General features: G+C 49.6%; 2 protein-coding genes and 1 long non-coding RNA gene across 7 annotated transcripts in view; 1 reads left to right on the forward strand and 2 right to left on the reverse strand.

Annotated features, from left to right (window-relative positions):
* Window positions 1-1,758: 1,758 nt before the first annotated feature.
* The window catches only part of Sin3a (SIN3 transcription regulator family member A), a 65,322-nt gene continuing 52,667 nt past the window's right edge, over window positions 1,759-14,413 (forward strand). Inside the window, exon 1 of one of the 5 annotated variants that reach the window (XM_036192645.1) lies at window positions 1,759-1,799. The gene's annotated coding sequence lies outside the window, so the exon portion shown is untranslated. Of the gene's footprint in view, window positions 1,800-1,888; window positions 1,953-5,935; window positions 6,198-7,176; window positions 7,196-11,753; window positions 11,771-14,413 lie in introns of those variants that run through there. The other 4 variants (XM_036192646.1, XM_036192644.1, XM_036192647.1 and 1 more) reach the window with 4 other exon arrangements.
* Window positions 4,775-5,615, reverse strand: LOC118587048. The gene is made up of 2 exons (XR_004945422.1): window positions 5,524-5,615; window positions 4,775-5,410 (listed from the first exon to the last, which is right to left on the reverse strand). It is a non-coding gene; the product is annotated as an uncharacterized LOC118587048 (long non-coding RNA).
* Window positions 6,053-6,859, reverse strand: LOC118587586 (basic salivary proline-rich protein 4-like). The gene has a single exon (XM_036193611.1). The coding sequence runs from the start codon at window positions 6,857-6,859 to the stop codon at window positions 6,053-6,055; it is 807 nt and encodes a 268-aa protein (XP_036049504.1).

Below are 14,413 nucleotides of genomic sequence, written 5' to 3' on the forward strand. Positions count from 1 at the left end.
GGTTCCCTTTAAATGATACCAGGTCTACTATGCAGCCTCAGCTGGCTTTGGACACAAGGTCTTCCTTCTTTGCTTCCCAAATGATGCAATGACAGGCATTTGTCATCATACCAAACTTGGTAAAGTTCTTGTAAGTAACTCAGTTGTCTAACTGACAGAGGGTCCTTTCCTGTTCAAAGCCTACCTGATACCCAAATTAACTCCCTTTCTTCAATGACTTCCAAAAAGTGTTTCTTGGGGGCTGGGCTATGACTCATTTGGAAGAGTTCTTGCCTAGCATGCATGAAGCCCTGAGTTTGATTTCCAGTATCCCGTAAAAAAAACGATGTTGTGCACAGCTGTAACCCGAGTACTTGGGGGAAGTTGAGGCAGAAGTTAATGTCATCTGCTATGAGTTTCAGATCAGTCTGGGCTCCATGAGATCCTGTCTGCAAAACAAAACACAAGAAAACAACAAAAATAGTTTTTCTTTTTTTTTCAAGACAGGGTTTCTCTGTGTAGTTTTCGTGCCTGTCCTGGATCTCTGTAGACCAGGCTGGCCTTCTACTCACAGAGATTCGCCTGGCTCTGCCTCCCCAGTGCTGGGATTAAAGGCTTTCGCCACCACCGGGCAGCCAAAATTAGTTTCTTGCTCACACTTGTGCCATGGCTCTGCTCAGCTCTTTTGAGCAAATAGTTAATGATAAATAGCAAATGAGGCAGGTAAGGAGCTTCAACTGTGGAGAGTATTCTGAATTGGGTGGGTGGTGAGTGGGAGGATTTTGTTTGTTTGTTTGTTTTGCGAGACAGGGTTTCTTTGTCTAGCTTTGGAGCCTGCCCTGAAACTCGCCTTGTAGACCAGGCTGGCCTGGAACTTAACAGAAATCCGCCTGCCCCTGCCTCAGGTGTGAGCTGCCCAGCTGGAGGAGGACAATTCGCCTTTGCTTGCCCCTCTACCCCTCCACCCAGGATACATCTCTGAAGCCTGTAAGCACACATTCCAGCCTCTGAGCTTTCCTTGTTGCCCGCTGGCACCCTTTTTGTTCAGCCTACTCTCAGAATCGTTCAGCTGCTAGCTAAACGGAATTTCCCATGTTGGAGTGACTGTGGGTCTACACACTCATACACGCCTCCTGCCTTACCTCCTGCAGCACCTGTCTGGATCTCAAGTGCTTGGAGGGTATTGTGAACATCTCAGCCAGTTTACAATTGCACTCTGTAGCAGATACAGTGAAATGTCTGATTCGCCCCCCCCCCCCCCCCATACTCAGAGAAGTGACAGTTTCCCCGGCTTTCAGATTTCACAGCTGAAAGGCATCTAACAATGTAGGCTGGACACAAGGTTAAATCAGGAAAGTCTAGATGTTGCAGCCAGTAGCTGCCTGCCTCTTATTCAAGTACTAACCAGGCCAGACCCTGCTTCGCATCCAGGTGGTAGGATCACAAACTGCTACTCGTTTCGCCTGACCCAGCTCCAAATGGATTGTGTGCGTGAAGGAAATTGGGACCGGGTAGTTACGATGCACCTCCTTTAGCTTCCACGCTGCGGAACTCCGAATCCCAAAAGGCCTAGTCTGAAGTCCTCAAGAATTCCAAGTGGCAGTGTGGGAGATATAAGAGCCTATACTTTGGATGCGACTGCAACTCGTGGCTAGTTTAATTTATTTAATTTTATTTTTGTAGAGGCAGGGGGCGATCAATGAAGGGGAAGGGGCGGGAGAGGGAGTAGGCGTACCCAGAGTGCTGACGTGTGCGCGAGAGAGCCAATGGCTAGTGGGGGGCGTTCCCTCCCATTCAGGACTCCTCGCCTGGTTCCGAAGGTATGTTAAACAGCTGCTTTTAATTTCGTCTCCCCAATTTCGTTCTTTTGGGGGGCTAGTCCCGTGGCTGCCTGCTTTGGCTGGCCTAAGGCTGTGTGGGTGCCGCGGTCCCCAAGACCGTGCTGCGGGGAGGCTCGGAGTCCGGCGGCCGAGGTAGGCTAGGGGCAGGCCAGGAAGAAGAGCTCTTGGCGCCGCCCGCTCATAGTGTGTTTCCAAGCCGGACTGGAGCCTTGGGGAGGGGGTCGGCTTGGCCTGGGGTCGCCCTTCCGCCGGCCGCGCCGCTCAGTTCATTTCACCAAACAGTCGGTTTCGGTAGGGCTCGGCAGAGCATTGGTAAATGGGCCGACAGGAGACCAACTGCTCTTGTAATGCTTTCGAAATATTTTAAAAGAAAAATCTCATGAAGAAGAAAAAAGGGGATTTCTGTACAGCGAATGGAACAGGGCCCGGGCTGCGGCGCGCGGGCTCGGCAGGGGGCGGCGGCCGCAGCCTGGTGGGTCAGGCCCACCGAGCTCACGGTGTCTGGAGTTGGTCGACCCCTGGAGTTTAGAGCAAGCCGGGGCCGGCGGTCTTCCTGCGCTGACCACGCCGGGTGAATGCAGCAGTCGCCCCGAGGGTTTGTTTCTGTCGGCAAACTTGGAGGGGTCGGTGGGCCAGCTCTGGGGAGGCGCGGGCACCATGGGCCCGCGGTTGTTAAGGACTCTGGGGGCGGGAGCAATGCTGTATTTGCGGGAGGAGATGGGGGCGGGAGAGGTTCTGGCCACTAACCCCAGGAACTGCTGGTGTCTCCGAACTCCTGAACCGTGGCAATCTAGCAAGTATTCGCCACCAGAGCCGGATAGGCTGCGATCCGGCAGGGAGCTCTGGCTGAGTGTCGAAAAGCTCCAGGAACTCGGCGGCTTCGATTCGCGGCCCCAGCTGATCCTCTTGCAAACATGGAGCTGCCTCCTTCCCCGCCCACCTCACGGTGGCGGCGACTGCTCCCCCTCCCCGCGTAGTGCGCTGCCTGGGCTCCCTCTTTCCGCGAGGTGCCGCTGCGTGCCACAGGGCCGCGTACGGGGTGGGGGCAGCCGTGCGCGCGGCGCGCGCTCATGAGGGGGTGGCCTGAAAGGGGCAGTGAAGGTCGGAAACTGGGAAAACAGACTCCACGCTAGGAATAGGGAAAAGGAAATGCATCAGCGGGCGGGGAGGGGCGCGCCTGTCAGCCGAATGGCGGCTGCGGACCGAGAGGCGGAGCGCCGGCGCAAAGTGCGGGCAGTGGCGGTGTAGCAAGGGGAGGGAGCCACAGAGACAGTCCTCAGAGTGAGCGGCCACCTCTGCCTCTACTGCCTGACCTAGACTGTTTACTATCTCCTGCGGGGAGCTTGTGCAACCGGCCGAGAGGGGACCCGGGAGGGGCGGGGCCACCTCCTCTTCCACCCACTTCTGGCTCTCCAGAGGCCCCGCCTTCTCTTGTCTTCCACTGGTTGGACGCTAGGCCCTTTTTCCCTTCCTGTGGACGGATTGGATGACATTCTCTAGAGCTCCGCCTATCGGGAGGCTGGACTGGAGTTTAAGTTGCTAAGATTTTTTTTTTTTTTTCGAAGGGCGGAGGGAGGGAGGATTCCTGGGGCTTAGGAGAGGTGCAAGCCCCCGCCCCTGCTTCTGATTGGTGGGTTGGATAGGCCTTCCCCTTCTAGGACAAACTGGGAGGGGAGGTCCCCCTGCTCCCTGCCCCCCCTTCTCGTGAGCGCGCTGGGCACATGTTTGCGGCCCGCCTAGCTCCCTGCAACTTCCCTCCCGCCCGGAAGTCTCAGGCTCCGCGCCCTTAGTCAGGGGGGCGGGGAAAGCCTTGGAGGCACACAAAGATTCTTCCGAGTCTAGAGATCTGGTAGCCCTCGAGATGAAGCCTTACAATTGCGCCGTTGCTGTGGAAAGCGTAGCTCCGGGTTTGCCGCATTGAGGGGAGGGAATGAGTTCGGGTCAACCGTTGCTGATTTTCTCCGTACCCCTTGACTTCCTTAAATTTAAGTTTGAGAAAGCTTGAACATTGGCCGCATCCTTAATTCCCTGGGCAAGACAGTCGTGGTCCTTAGTCGGCGGAATCTGATTATAGTAGCCTATTGATGGAACCTTAGGCAATATCTACGATACTTCGGTTTCTTGCCATCAAGGGGAGTCCAGGAGGCCTATTTCTGGCAAGGCTTCGGGGTGGTGGTGGTGTTGATCCCTTGGTGTGGGTGCTGTATGGTAGGTACCCAGTCTAGTGAGTAAGGTGGTCCATTTCAGGTAGGAATCTGTCAATTCTGGAGTGCTGCTTTCTTAACCTCTGGACGGTCTGGCTCGTGGTTTTCTTATTTTTAGAGCACTGTGCTGGGCTAGGACTTGGCTTGGTTACCGGTGTGACCGCTCCCACCTGTCGGCCACTCTCGTAGTTCACAACTCACTACTGTGGCCTCGCGGCGTGGGGCCATCCTAGGAGTCAGACCCACCTGTTGCCAACACTTATTTACGGCAGTCTCCTCACGATTACAGGAGGGCAGCATCGGGTTTACGAAACGTTTCCCGTGCAGTATCTCCTGGGGACACACTGAAGTCTAGGGAGGTGTTGGGTTTTTTTTAGTTTTGTTTAACAGTAGAGCCCTGGAAGACTAGTCCCGCCTAACTGTCCCTCATGGCGCAGCGAAAGCACCCCGAAAGTAACGTTGGCTTTGGGCCCACGCCTTATTGGTGAATAAATAAAAGGTATTTCAAAGCACTTTGTGTGCTTAAGGCTTTGTTACCTACCCAGAGGGCTTTGAGACAGCAATTAATGCACTCTGACAAGGAGGCTATGGGAGCCTCTTTTTTTTTAAAGAGGCTGGTCTAGAGTTTCTAAATTCAAGCAATATTACTGCCTCGTTCTCCTGAATAGTTGGAATTACAGTCTCTTCCCTTTGAACAGCTATTCTCAAGAGCACCCCCTCACACACACTCCGGAATTTTTACTCATCCTCTGAATATGAATGCACCCTCAAGGTTTATTTATACCGTGGTCTGTTTGAGCTTTTCTGCATCTCAGTTCCCTTGGCCTAAAATGTCTCTAGATCTGTCCTGCCAATAGGGAATACATTTTGCCTCATGCTCCGCCTTCCGGAGGCTTGCCCAGGCGGTGACATTTAAAGGCCTCCGCTTGGCTGTCCCCGCCCCCTGAGGGCTGCACGTTCAGGTTGTCGGAGTGTCCCAGTATGCAGCCATCCCTGGCGACTGGCTTGTAATCTCTGGGTTTGTGTATCGTTTAGAGCTCCAGACCTTAATTTGGGAGTCTACTGCTGAAAGTAGCTGCTGAATAGTCCAGATGGCTGTATTTAGGAGAGTGAAAAGTGTAAAAATAAGTGGGTAGGGAGGATAGGGTTCTCTGTCATTGTTTTGGTGAGTCCTCCATGGTGGTAATACTACTGATTTTTCCCCTTCCAATCCTAAAGCCTCGGGTTTCGACCGCTGAGCTCCGCGCCATCTCCAGTTCGGGCCTTGGAACTCTGAGCTTGAGTCTCTAGTGTAAACATTCCACAAAAGGACTGCTAAGGTTCAGCATCCTCGCGCAGGGCGGAATGGGCTCCTTCCTGGACCGGCGCCGTGTCCAATGGCGGCTCCTACCGGCGCCAAGATAATCCAATCAGATTGTTGGGGGCGGGGCCTGGCCAGCAGTGTGGTGGGTGGAGTCTGCCTCACTTACGGACATTTTTACCCCACATTGGTTACTTACCTTCCTGGGGCTGTGAGAGAACCAAAGGTAGCCTTCCAATGCGGTGACCGGCGGAGGCGGGAGCCGATTTGTTAGGCCTGTGGCTGGGGCGGTAATGGGGAGGGATATGTGGGACTCTCCAATGAGGTGTGACGAGGTGCTTTTCTCCCTCCAATAATATTGCAGCCTGGGGGAGGGCTTCGGCAATCAGTCTCCAATAGGCGGGGTTGAGTTAGGGACGCTCCCCGCCAATAGGGGCGTGGAGAAGGTGAGCGGCTCTCTGTCCCCTCCCAGCGAGGGAAGGAGGCGGGAGTAGGTGTGTGCGGCACGGTGATTGGCTAATCCTTTGACGGATGGCTAATATACCCCGTGGCGGAGCGAGGTTAAGCCTTCCCTCGGCGGGGCGGGCTGGGAGAGTGGGCGGGATTTCCCGGGTAACAGAGAAGCGGCCGCGGCGGTAGAGGCGGCAGAGACGGTTTCTCCATCTTCCCCCCTCCCCTTCCCCCCTTGGAGTTTCCCTCCCTCCCTCCCTCCTTCCCAGTCTGGGCACTCAGGCCTGTGACCGCTTCGTGAGCGCAAAGGAGGTTGCCAGTCCGCTCTTGCGGGCCTGTGCCCGCGCCGTTCCGGGGCCTCCGTGCTGGGTGCGAGGCTCACGCCGGGAGCGACGCGCAGGCTGAGTGGCTGGAGCTTTTGCGGTGAGAGCACGCCGCGTCGCGGTCCGTCCGGCAGCCGGGTGGCGGGTAACCTGGGACTGGAGGGCGTGTGTTTTTTCGGGGGGGCTGACCTCGGCTTCCCGTGCGTGGCTATGGGGGGCGGAGCGGGGCCGCACTCCGTGCGGGAGGGGGAGGAGAGCGTAGTCCCGGTGCGCACGGAGGGGCGGGCCCTCGTCCCGCCGATCAGAGGCGGGGCCGGCGCGCGTGCGGTGGTGGAGAAAGGGGCGGGACGGGCTCGCGCTAAATACCCGCGGCTGCAGCCCCGCCCCTCCTCTCCCTGTGGGTGGGGCCTTGGGCTGCTTTGCTTTGGGCCCGCGGGGTGTGCGGGACAGGAAGGGGGTCTCCCGCGTGCGGCTTTCAGGGCGCGGCGGCGAGGGGGCGTGAAGCCCGTCTTCCCCCGCCTTCGTGGGATCCGGTTGGCCGGAAGGCGCGTTCGGGGCTGCGATGCCACGCCCCTCCCGCCCCGCCCCTGCCGGGGTTTCCGCCTCCTTGGCAGTGAGGCGGTGCTGGGGAAAGCCCGCTGTGGCGTCTGGCCGGGAGTTGGGGCTCTGTGTCCGCCCCGCCCTGCGCCCCTGTGGGTGGGAGGGGCTCTCGCCGAAGGGGAGCGGTGGAGGTGTTCGTACTTCGTGCTGTGGCCCCTCCATCCATTCTGCCTAGGACATCGGGGCTCGGAGCTGTAGTCTTTTCTACTTGGCTCCTTAGCGTTGTGGATGGTGCCGTCACAGCTAAGAGAGTGGAAGCGTGGTCAGCTGCTCCTCTCGGTAGTAATTATTGGGAGGAGATGCTCAGCGTCCTCTCAGGAGTGCCTGCGGTGGGGTGCGGCTGGTGCTGTGCCCATGCTTCCGCGGCAGTGGCTGGTGGGGGAGGGGCAGAGTCATCAGGGGCTGGAAGTGTGGAGGGCGCCAACCTTCCTTGGAGTTCTCTTGATGTTCAGCTACTATGGATTTACAAGGCGGAGCTTCGCATCAGAAGGGTAGTGGGTAAATAGCTAAAATTTACGACTTTTTTTTTTTTTTTTTTTTTTTTTGGTGCCTTAGGACTTTAAACTCAGTTTTGCCCTTTGAGCAGCTCACAAAGCTGAGATTTTATTTTTACAGAAAGGATTGACTTTATATTTTAATCTCAAAACTGGTCTTTGACAAAGTGATCTTAAAAAGTGATTGTGCATGTTGTAGTTTATCTTAAAGTCACATTAGCATTGCTCCACCACTAGGCTATATCCCAGGCCTGTTTCTTTTTTCTTTTCTTTTCTTTCAAAGTTAGAGGCTTTCACTCTGTATCCCCGTCTAGCTTCGAAGATAACTAAAATATTCTGATTTCTTGACTGATATTCACCAAAGAAGGTTTTGTTACATAAGCTTAGGTTCACAGTAAATTAGAATTTAGTATTCTTTTGATTTTATGTAATGGTTAGTCCATAAAGCTTAATGTTGCCCTTTTTAGATATAAAATAGGTTGAACTCCTGTATGAGACTTACCAACCTGTACTGGAGAGTTACTTTGGCCGTTATGGATTTAGTGCATAGGTAATCATGCTAAATCGGATGTTGTTCCATCTTAGAGAAATAACCTTTCATTAAAAACAAACATTGAATCCTTATTTATGCATTGGTGTCTGAATGAGTATGTTTAAGCCCTTTTTAAAAAGGATTTGAAGTGTGTGGTGTGTGTACAAGTGCTCCCACCTGCAAGGGTCAGCATAGGGTGTCAGATGCTCTACAGCTGGAGTTAACAGGTGGGTGTGAGCCACCTGACGAGGGTTTAGGAACCCAACTCTCCATCCAACCCATAGTCCTGTTTTGTCATACTGAAGTTAAATTCTAGATTTGTCCTTTATTCAGTAGAGGCTGAAAACCATGCGCTGTGCAGTACTTAATGAAGAGGTTAAGTCCTCGCTTTTCCGCGAAAGAAGTGTAACAACAGCAGTAGTAACAGAATTGATGTGGAGGCCAAAAATAAGAACCTGGATGTTTTACAGATGTATAAACTTATAAAGGTAGTAGAGAATACTTTGCCTTTGAGGGAAGTTTGGCCAACCCATAGTTATCTACCATTTGAAGTTCAGTCTGGGAAATAACTGATGACCTAATTCATATCCTTTGGTTTTTCAGGATAGGGTTTCTCTGTGTAGTGCTGGATGTCCTGGCACCGTAGACCAGGCTGGCCTAGAACTCATGGAGCTCCATCTGCCTCTGCCTCTCACAAACTGGGATTAAAGGTGTGCACTACCGGCATAAAAGCTATTCTTACAGAACGTGCAGTCTAGGTAGTATGCTAGAGTCACTAATCCTAGGCTCAGTGGTTAAGAGCAGTGTTTGTACTTCCAGGGGACCTGGGTTCAATTCCCAGTGCCCATGTGGCAGTTCACAACTGTAACTCTAGTTCCAGAGGATCCAACACCCTCACACAGATACACGTGCAGGCAAAACACTGATGTACATAAAATTAAAAAAAATTTCTAGTATGAACCTAGTTACGATTCTTTGTACTTTTCCATACGTCGGTATTAAATGCTTTAGTTTTGTTCAAGGTTAAAGTACCTTAGAATTATTAGAATTTGGGAGCCTGGAAATGGCTAAGCTGTAAGAATGTGTATTACTCTTTCAGAGAACCTGAGTTCCATTTTCAGCACCCATGTCAACCTGTAATGGGAGCTCCAGGGCCTAAGAATCAAGATGGGTATTTGGCAAGATTTCTGGCGTACAGTCCTTTTTGTACAGTACAGCCAATATACTGGAAAGCTATCAGTGATAGCTTTAGTCTAAGAATTTTACTTAGAGGTTGTATTCATGGCCTTTAATAATCTAGTAGAGTGCTTTCCAGTTTCAGATAATCCCCCCAGCTAAAAGTATGTTAAATAAAATAAAAAATGATAGTACATGTATTTTCAAACAATAGCTTCTTCCATCTTGTAATAAGGGTTTACATTTATTGAACTCTGATTCTGCCCCTGGCACTGTACATTTGCTAATGTGTTTAGGGGTGTGTGTGTGTGTGTGTAGGTGTAGGTGTATAAATGTATGTATATGTCTGTGTGAGTGGTGTACACACATGTAGTTTAATGGCAGCTTTGAATTGTGGAATGGTGAAAGGGGCTATTCATTTATTTAGATTCACTGTAGCCCAGGCTGCTTAGAACTCCCAGTGATTTTTCTTGTCTTTGCTTGGCTAGGATTACATCTTTGGCTTGAAATGCATGTTTTAAAAGTGAAGCTGTCCGATGTGGTTGCTTCCATTGGGAAAGACACTTGCCATGCAAACTCTTAAGACTGAATTATCCCGGAACCCACTGTGGGAGGAGAGAACTGGCTGCTGAAAGTTGTCCTCGGACCATCACATCGGTGCCACCTTCCCACAGTAATAAAATATTTCAAAGAAAACAAGGCCCGCGTGGGGCTGGGGCAGTGTGATGCCACGCAAGCAAAGGACTTGTTCTATTCCTGGAACATACTTGAAAAACTAGCCTTAGAAATAAATGTAAGTGTGTGGTAGGTAGCCTGGGCTTGAACTCCTAACACAAGGGGGGAGCAGTAGATTGTAGGGGGATCCTTGGGACTAGCCTACTTGGGCCAACCCCAAGTCAGTAAAGGAACCTGTTTCAAGAACCAAGATGGACTTCCGGGAGTGCTAGCTGAGGTTGACCTCTGACTTCCATGTGCACACATAAAATAAAAAATAAATAGGGCAGCAGGATGCCACAACAAGTAGGTACAGCAGTTGCTCCCAGGGCTTGAAGACCTGAGTTTGCTCTCTGGAACCCCACATAAAGGTGGACAGAGGAAACCAGTGACACAGAGCTGCACTTTGACTTTCAAACGAGTCCACACTTACAAATCATATACAATCGTAATTTTCTTTAAAGTGGAGTAAGAGCCAGGAAAAATTACCGTACCTGTAATCCCAGCACTTGGGAGATAGAGGCAGGCGGATCAGATGTTCAAGGCAGTCCTTGGCTAAAATCCCTTAGGGGATTTTAATCAGCCTGGGCTACAGAAGATCCTGCCTCAAAAACACAGAATGGCTGGGGAGAGAGTAGCACAGAGAGGCTTAGCCTACACCAGTGGACAAGACAGGATCTGACTCCAGTCCCTCAGCTGTGTAAAGCTGCCTCTGGCTTAATGATCTAGGAGAGAGAGAGAATTTTAATCACAAGAAAGGTGTTTTTAAACTTAAAAAAAATTTAGGTGTGTGTGACAGGCATGTGAGCTCAGTTTGTAGAGTGCTTGCTTCATGTGCCTGTATCCCTACGTTCAGCTTCCACAACTTCATGAGACCAGGTATAGGGACAAGCCTGCAATTCTAGTAGTTGGGAGGTAAGTTGAAGGTCAGTTTCAACTACATAGTGAGTTTGAGGCCAGCCTGGGCTACATGAGAGAGATCCTAACTCATTAAGAAACAAATTGTGAGCCAACAAGTAGGCTCAGCGGGTAAAAACAGTTATTGTCAAGTCTGGTAGCCTCGAGTTTGAGCTCTAAGATTGATGTGGTAGAAGGAGAAAACTCCTATAAGTAGCCCCCCCCACACACATGCTCACCACTCCCCTATTGTACCCCACCTGGTATGCACATGCTCCCCCCCAAAAATATAAATAAATAGTAAGAACTAAAATGAATTCTAAAATATATAAGACATAAAGTTCACGGTCATTTAAATTTTTTGGTCTTTTTTAGTTCAGTTCAGTGGCATTAAGTACATTCAAAGCCTTTTGCAGCCTTCTCCACCATCCACCTTCAGAACTTACTCATCTTCCACGGTTGAAACTTTATACACATGAAACAGTCTTTTTTTAACATAAATTTTTATTGTTTCAAGTGTACGTGTGGATGCAGGTAACTTTGGAGACCAGAGACACTAGATCCCCTGGAGCTGTGGTTAAGATGGTTATGAACTGTATGATAATTTTGGTAGGAACCAAACTCTGGTCTTCTGAAAGAACAGTGAGTGCTCTTAACTGCTGAGCTTCTCTCTCTCTCTCTCTCTCTCTCTCTCTCCTCTCTCTCTCTCTCTCTCTCTCTCTCTCCTCTTCTCTTCTCTCTCTTCTCTCTCTTCTCTCCTCTTCCCCTCTCTCTCTCTCTCTCTCTCTCTCTCTCTCTCTCTCGTCCTTACCCTTTAATTTTTATTTTTTAATATTGTTTTGAGACAGGGTCTCACACATCCCTGGCTGACTGGGAACTCACAGAGCTCTTACCTGCCCTGCCTCTTGAGTGCTGGAGTTAAAGGCCTATGCCACCATGCCTGCACACTCCTTTATGTCTTGTGATTGGCTTCCTTTCCTAGCTCTGTCCTCCTCCCAGTTCATTGGTGGTGGAGTGTATGTCAGAATCTCCCTCCTGTTTAAGGCTCAGTACTGTTCTCTTGTATATGTACATACCACAGTTATTCTTTCAGTTGACATGTTTTTTCTACCTCGTGGGTATATTTATTTATAGTCTATTTCATTTTTCTAGGTATGTTTTGCCTGTAAGTATGTATTGCATCCCTGGTGCCTAAAAAGGCTAGAAGAGAGCATCAGAATTCTTTGGAACTGGAGTTACAGACTATTGTGAACCTCTTAGGTAGGTGCTGGGAACTGAACCTGGTCCTCTGGAAGAGCAGTTAGTTTGCTTAACGACCGAGCCATCTCTCCAACCCTGCCTTGTGGTTTTTGTGAATAATTCTCTGGGAATGTGATGTTCAAATTCTTGCTTTTAGTTCTTGGATCATTATCCAGAGGTGAAATTGTAGTAATTGTGTTACTTATTTTGAGCTATCAGTTTTGGCTTTGAGAAAAAAAGATTGGGGTGGAGTGGGAGGCAGGGGGGCGGGGCTGGAGAGATGGTTTGGTGGTTAAGTGTGCTGGCTGCTCTTCCAGAGGCCCCAGGGTTGAATTCTTAGCACTGTGGTGGCTCACGGCTATCTGTAATTCCAGTTCCAGGTGATCGATGTCCTCTTGTGGTCTAGTGGGCACCAGGCACAAAAATGTGCATAGGCAGACATGGCAGGAAAAATAAATACATCTTTTTGTTTGTTTGTTTGTTTCATGTATGTATGTATGTATGTATGTATGTATTTATTTATTTATTTATTTATTTTAAGACAAGTTGCTCTGGCTGTCCTGGAACTCACTCTGTATAGACCAGACTGGCCTCCAAAGATTTGACTGCCTCTGCCTCTTGAGTGCTGGGATTAAAGGTGTACATCACCACTGCCTGACTAAAATAAATACATCTTTAAAAAAAGCATTGGGACTTGAATTCTGAGAGTGAATTGAGTCAGCACCCATTTAATTGACCACCTGCTTAAATAGCTCTGGGCTGATGAAGAACAGTCTTTGTCACTATGAACTTAACATTCTTGTTAGGAAAGGCAAGTAGATACATGATTTTACCACACATCATCAAGCGTTGAGTGCCTTAAGAATCAACTACAACATGTAGGAGCTGCAGAGGGGGTCCATTGCACTTGGTAGTGGAGGACGAGGAGACACTACAGGAGAGACAAGAAAACCATAGGCCTTCTCTGAGCTGTTCAATGCCCTTAGGTATCTGGAGGGTTTTTTTGGTGTTTCTGTTTTGTTTTGTGGGGTTTTTTTTTTTTTTGGTGGTGGTGGTGTTTTTTGTTTTCTTTTTTTCTTTTTTATCGAGACAGGTTTTTCTCTGTGTAGCTTTGGAGCCAGCCTGTCCTGGATCTCGCTCTGTAGCCCAGGCTGGCCTCGAACTCACAGAGATCCGCCTGGCTCTGCCTCCCGAGTGCTGGGATTAAAGACGTGCGCCACCATTGCCCAGTGTCCTTAGGTATCTTAACAGTACTCTTGATGGAGGACAGCATCACCGTGAAATCCAGTTCTCTTGTGCAAAGTCCTCCCTTTAGGAGCAAGTGCTCTTACCTGCTGGACCATCTCTCCAGCCCTTGTGAGCCCTTTTTGTTTTAGATTTATTTTTAATGGTGTGTGTGTACGTATGTACGTGTGCATACAGGTGCTCAGGGAGGCCAGAAGAAGTTAGATTCCCTGGAACTGGAGTTACAACTGCTTGTGAGCTGCCCAGCATGGCTGTTAGGAATTGAATTCAGGTCCTCTGCAAGAGCAGTATGCACTTTTAACCACTAAGCCATTTCTTCAGTCCCTGAAGTCTAATTTCTTGATTTATTTCTCAGTAATACTATAGTACACTTACACAAGTACTTGACAAACATGTATATTCCAGTATTTGCTTATAGTAGTTTTTCACTTGACTGAATGTGTTTATTTCGTGTGTTCCATAGTGTGTATGTTCCATAGTACCTTTGTGGAAATTGGACTTGAGGTCATCAGTCTCTGCTTCCAGAGTTCTAGGGATCAAGCTCAGATTGTTAGGCTCAGCAGCAATGTCCTACACCAAGCTAACTTGCCAGCCAGCATTTTTCCTTTTGATGTAAGATTTATGTATAATAGAATGTACAAGTACTGAGTGTATGGTGTGTGTACACATTCCGGGCCTATTTTCACTTAGCATGTCCTCAGTTAAGGATGAGCACTGACTTTCATAATGGTTGTTTAATTTCTCATAATATGGATGGAGCTCAGTTAGCTAATGCCAAGGCACTTTTCTTTTCATACTCTGCTACAGTAATTAGACTTGGCAGATGTGTAGGACATAGTGGCTGGGTAGGTTAAGTAGTGTGCACATTTTACATTATAGATTCCTTAGAATTATATATACATATGGATATATATGTATATATAGTGTGTGTTTGTGTGTGTGTTTCGAGACAGGGTTTCTCTGTGTAGTCCTGGCTGTTGTAGACCAGGCTGGCCTTTGCACTTGCCTCTGACTCCCAAGTGCTGGGATTAAAGACGTGTGCCACCACTGCCTGGCTTAGACTATGCTTTTAAAAGCTTCAAGCTAGTGAGATGGCTCAGCAGTAAAAGCTCTGTCCAGCACAGGCCTGACAGCCCGAGGTCAGTCTGAAAAAGTGAAGAGTAGGACATGGTGTGCACTTGCAGTTGTAGAACTCCTGCAGGTGGAGTGGAGACAGAGTCATCTAGAAGCTCATGAACCAGCCATCCCACAGTAATCTTCAGGCCGAAAACAAGGAAAACCCTGTCTCAGCCAGGTGGAAAGTGAGAACGGACTCCCAAAAGTTGTCCTCTGACCTTGTACATGAGCTGTGATGCACCCGTGCAAGCACTCAGTCAGATACTCACTGTAATGAACAATAAGGGGAGGTCCCTCCCAACA

This window comes from Onychomys torridus, chromosome 7 (genome assembly GCF_903995425.1).
Source record: "Onychomys torridus chromosome 7, mOncTor1.1, whole genome shotgun sequence".
Taxonomy (NCBI): domain Eukaryota; kingdom Metazoa; phylum Chordata; class Mammalia; order Rodentia; family Cricetidae; genus Onychomys; species Onychomys torridus.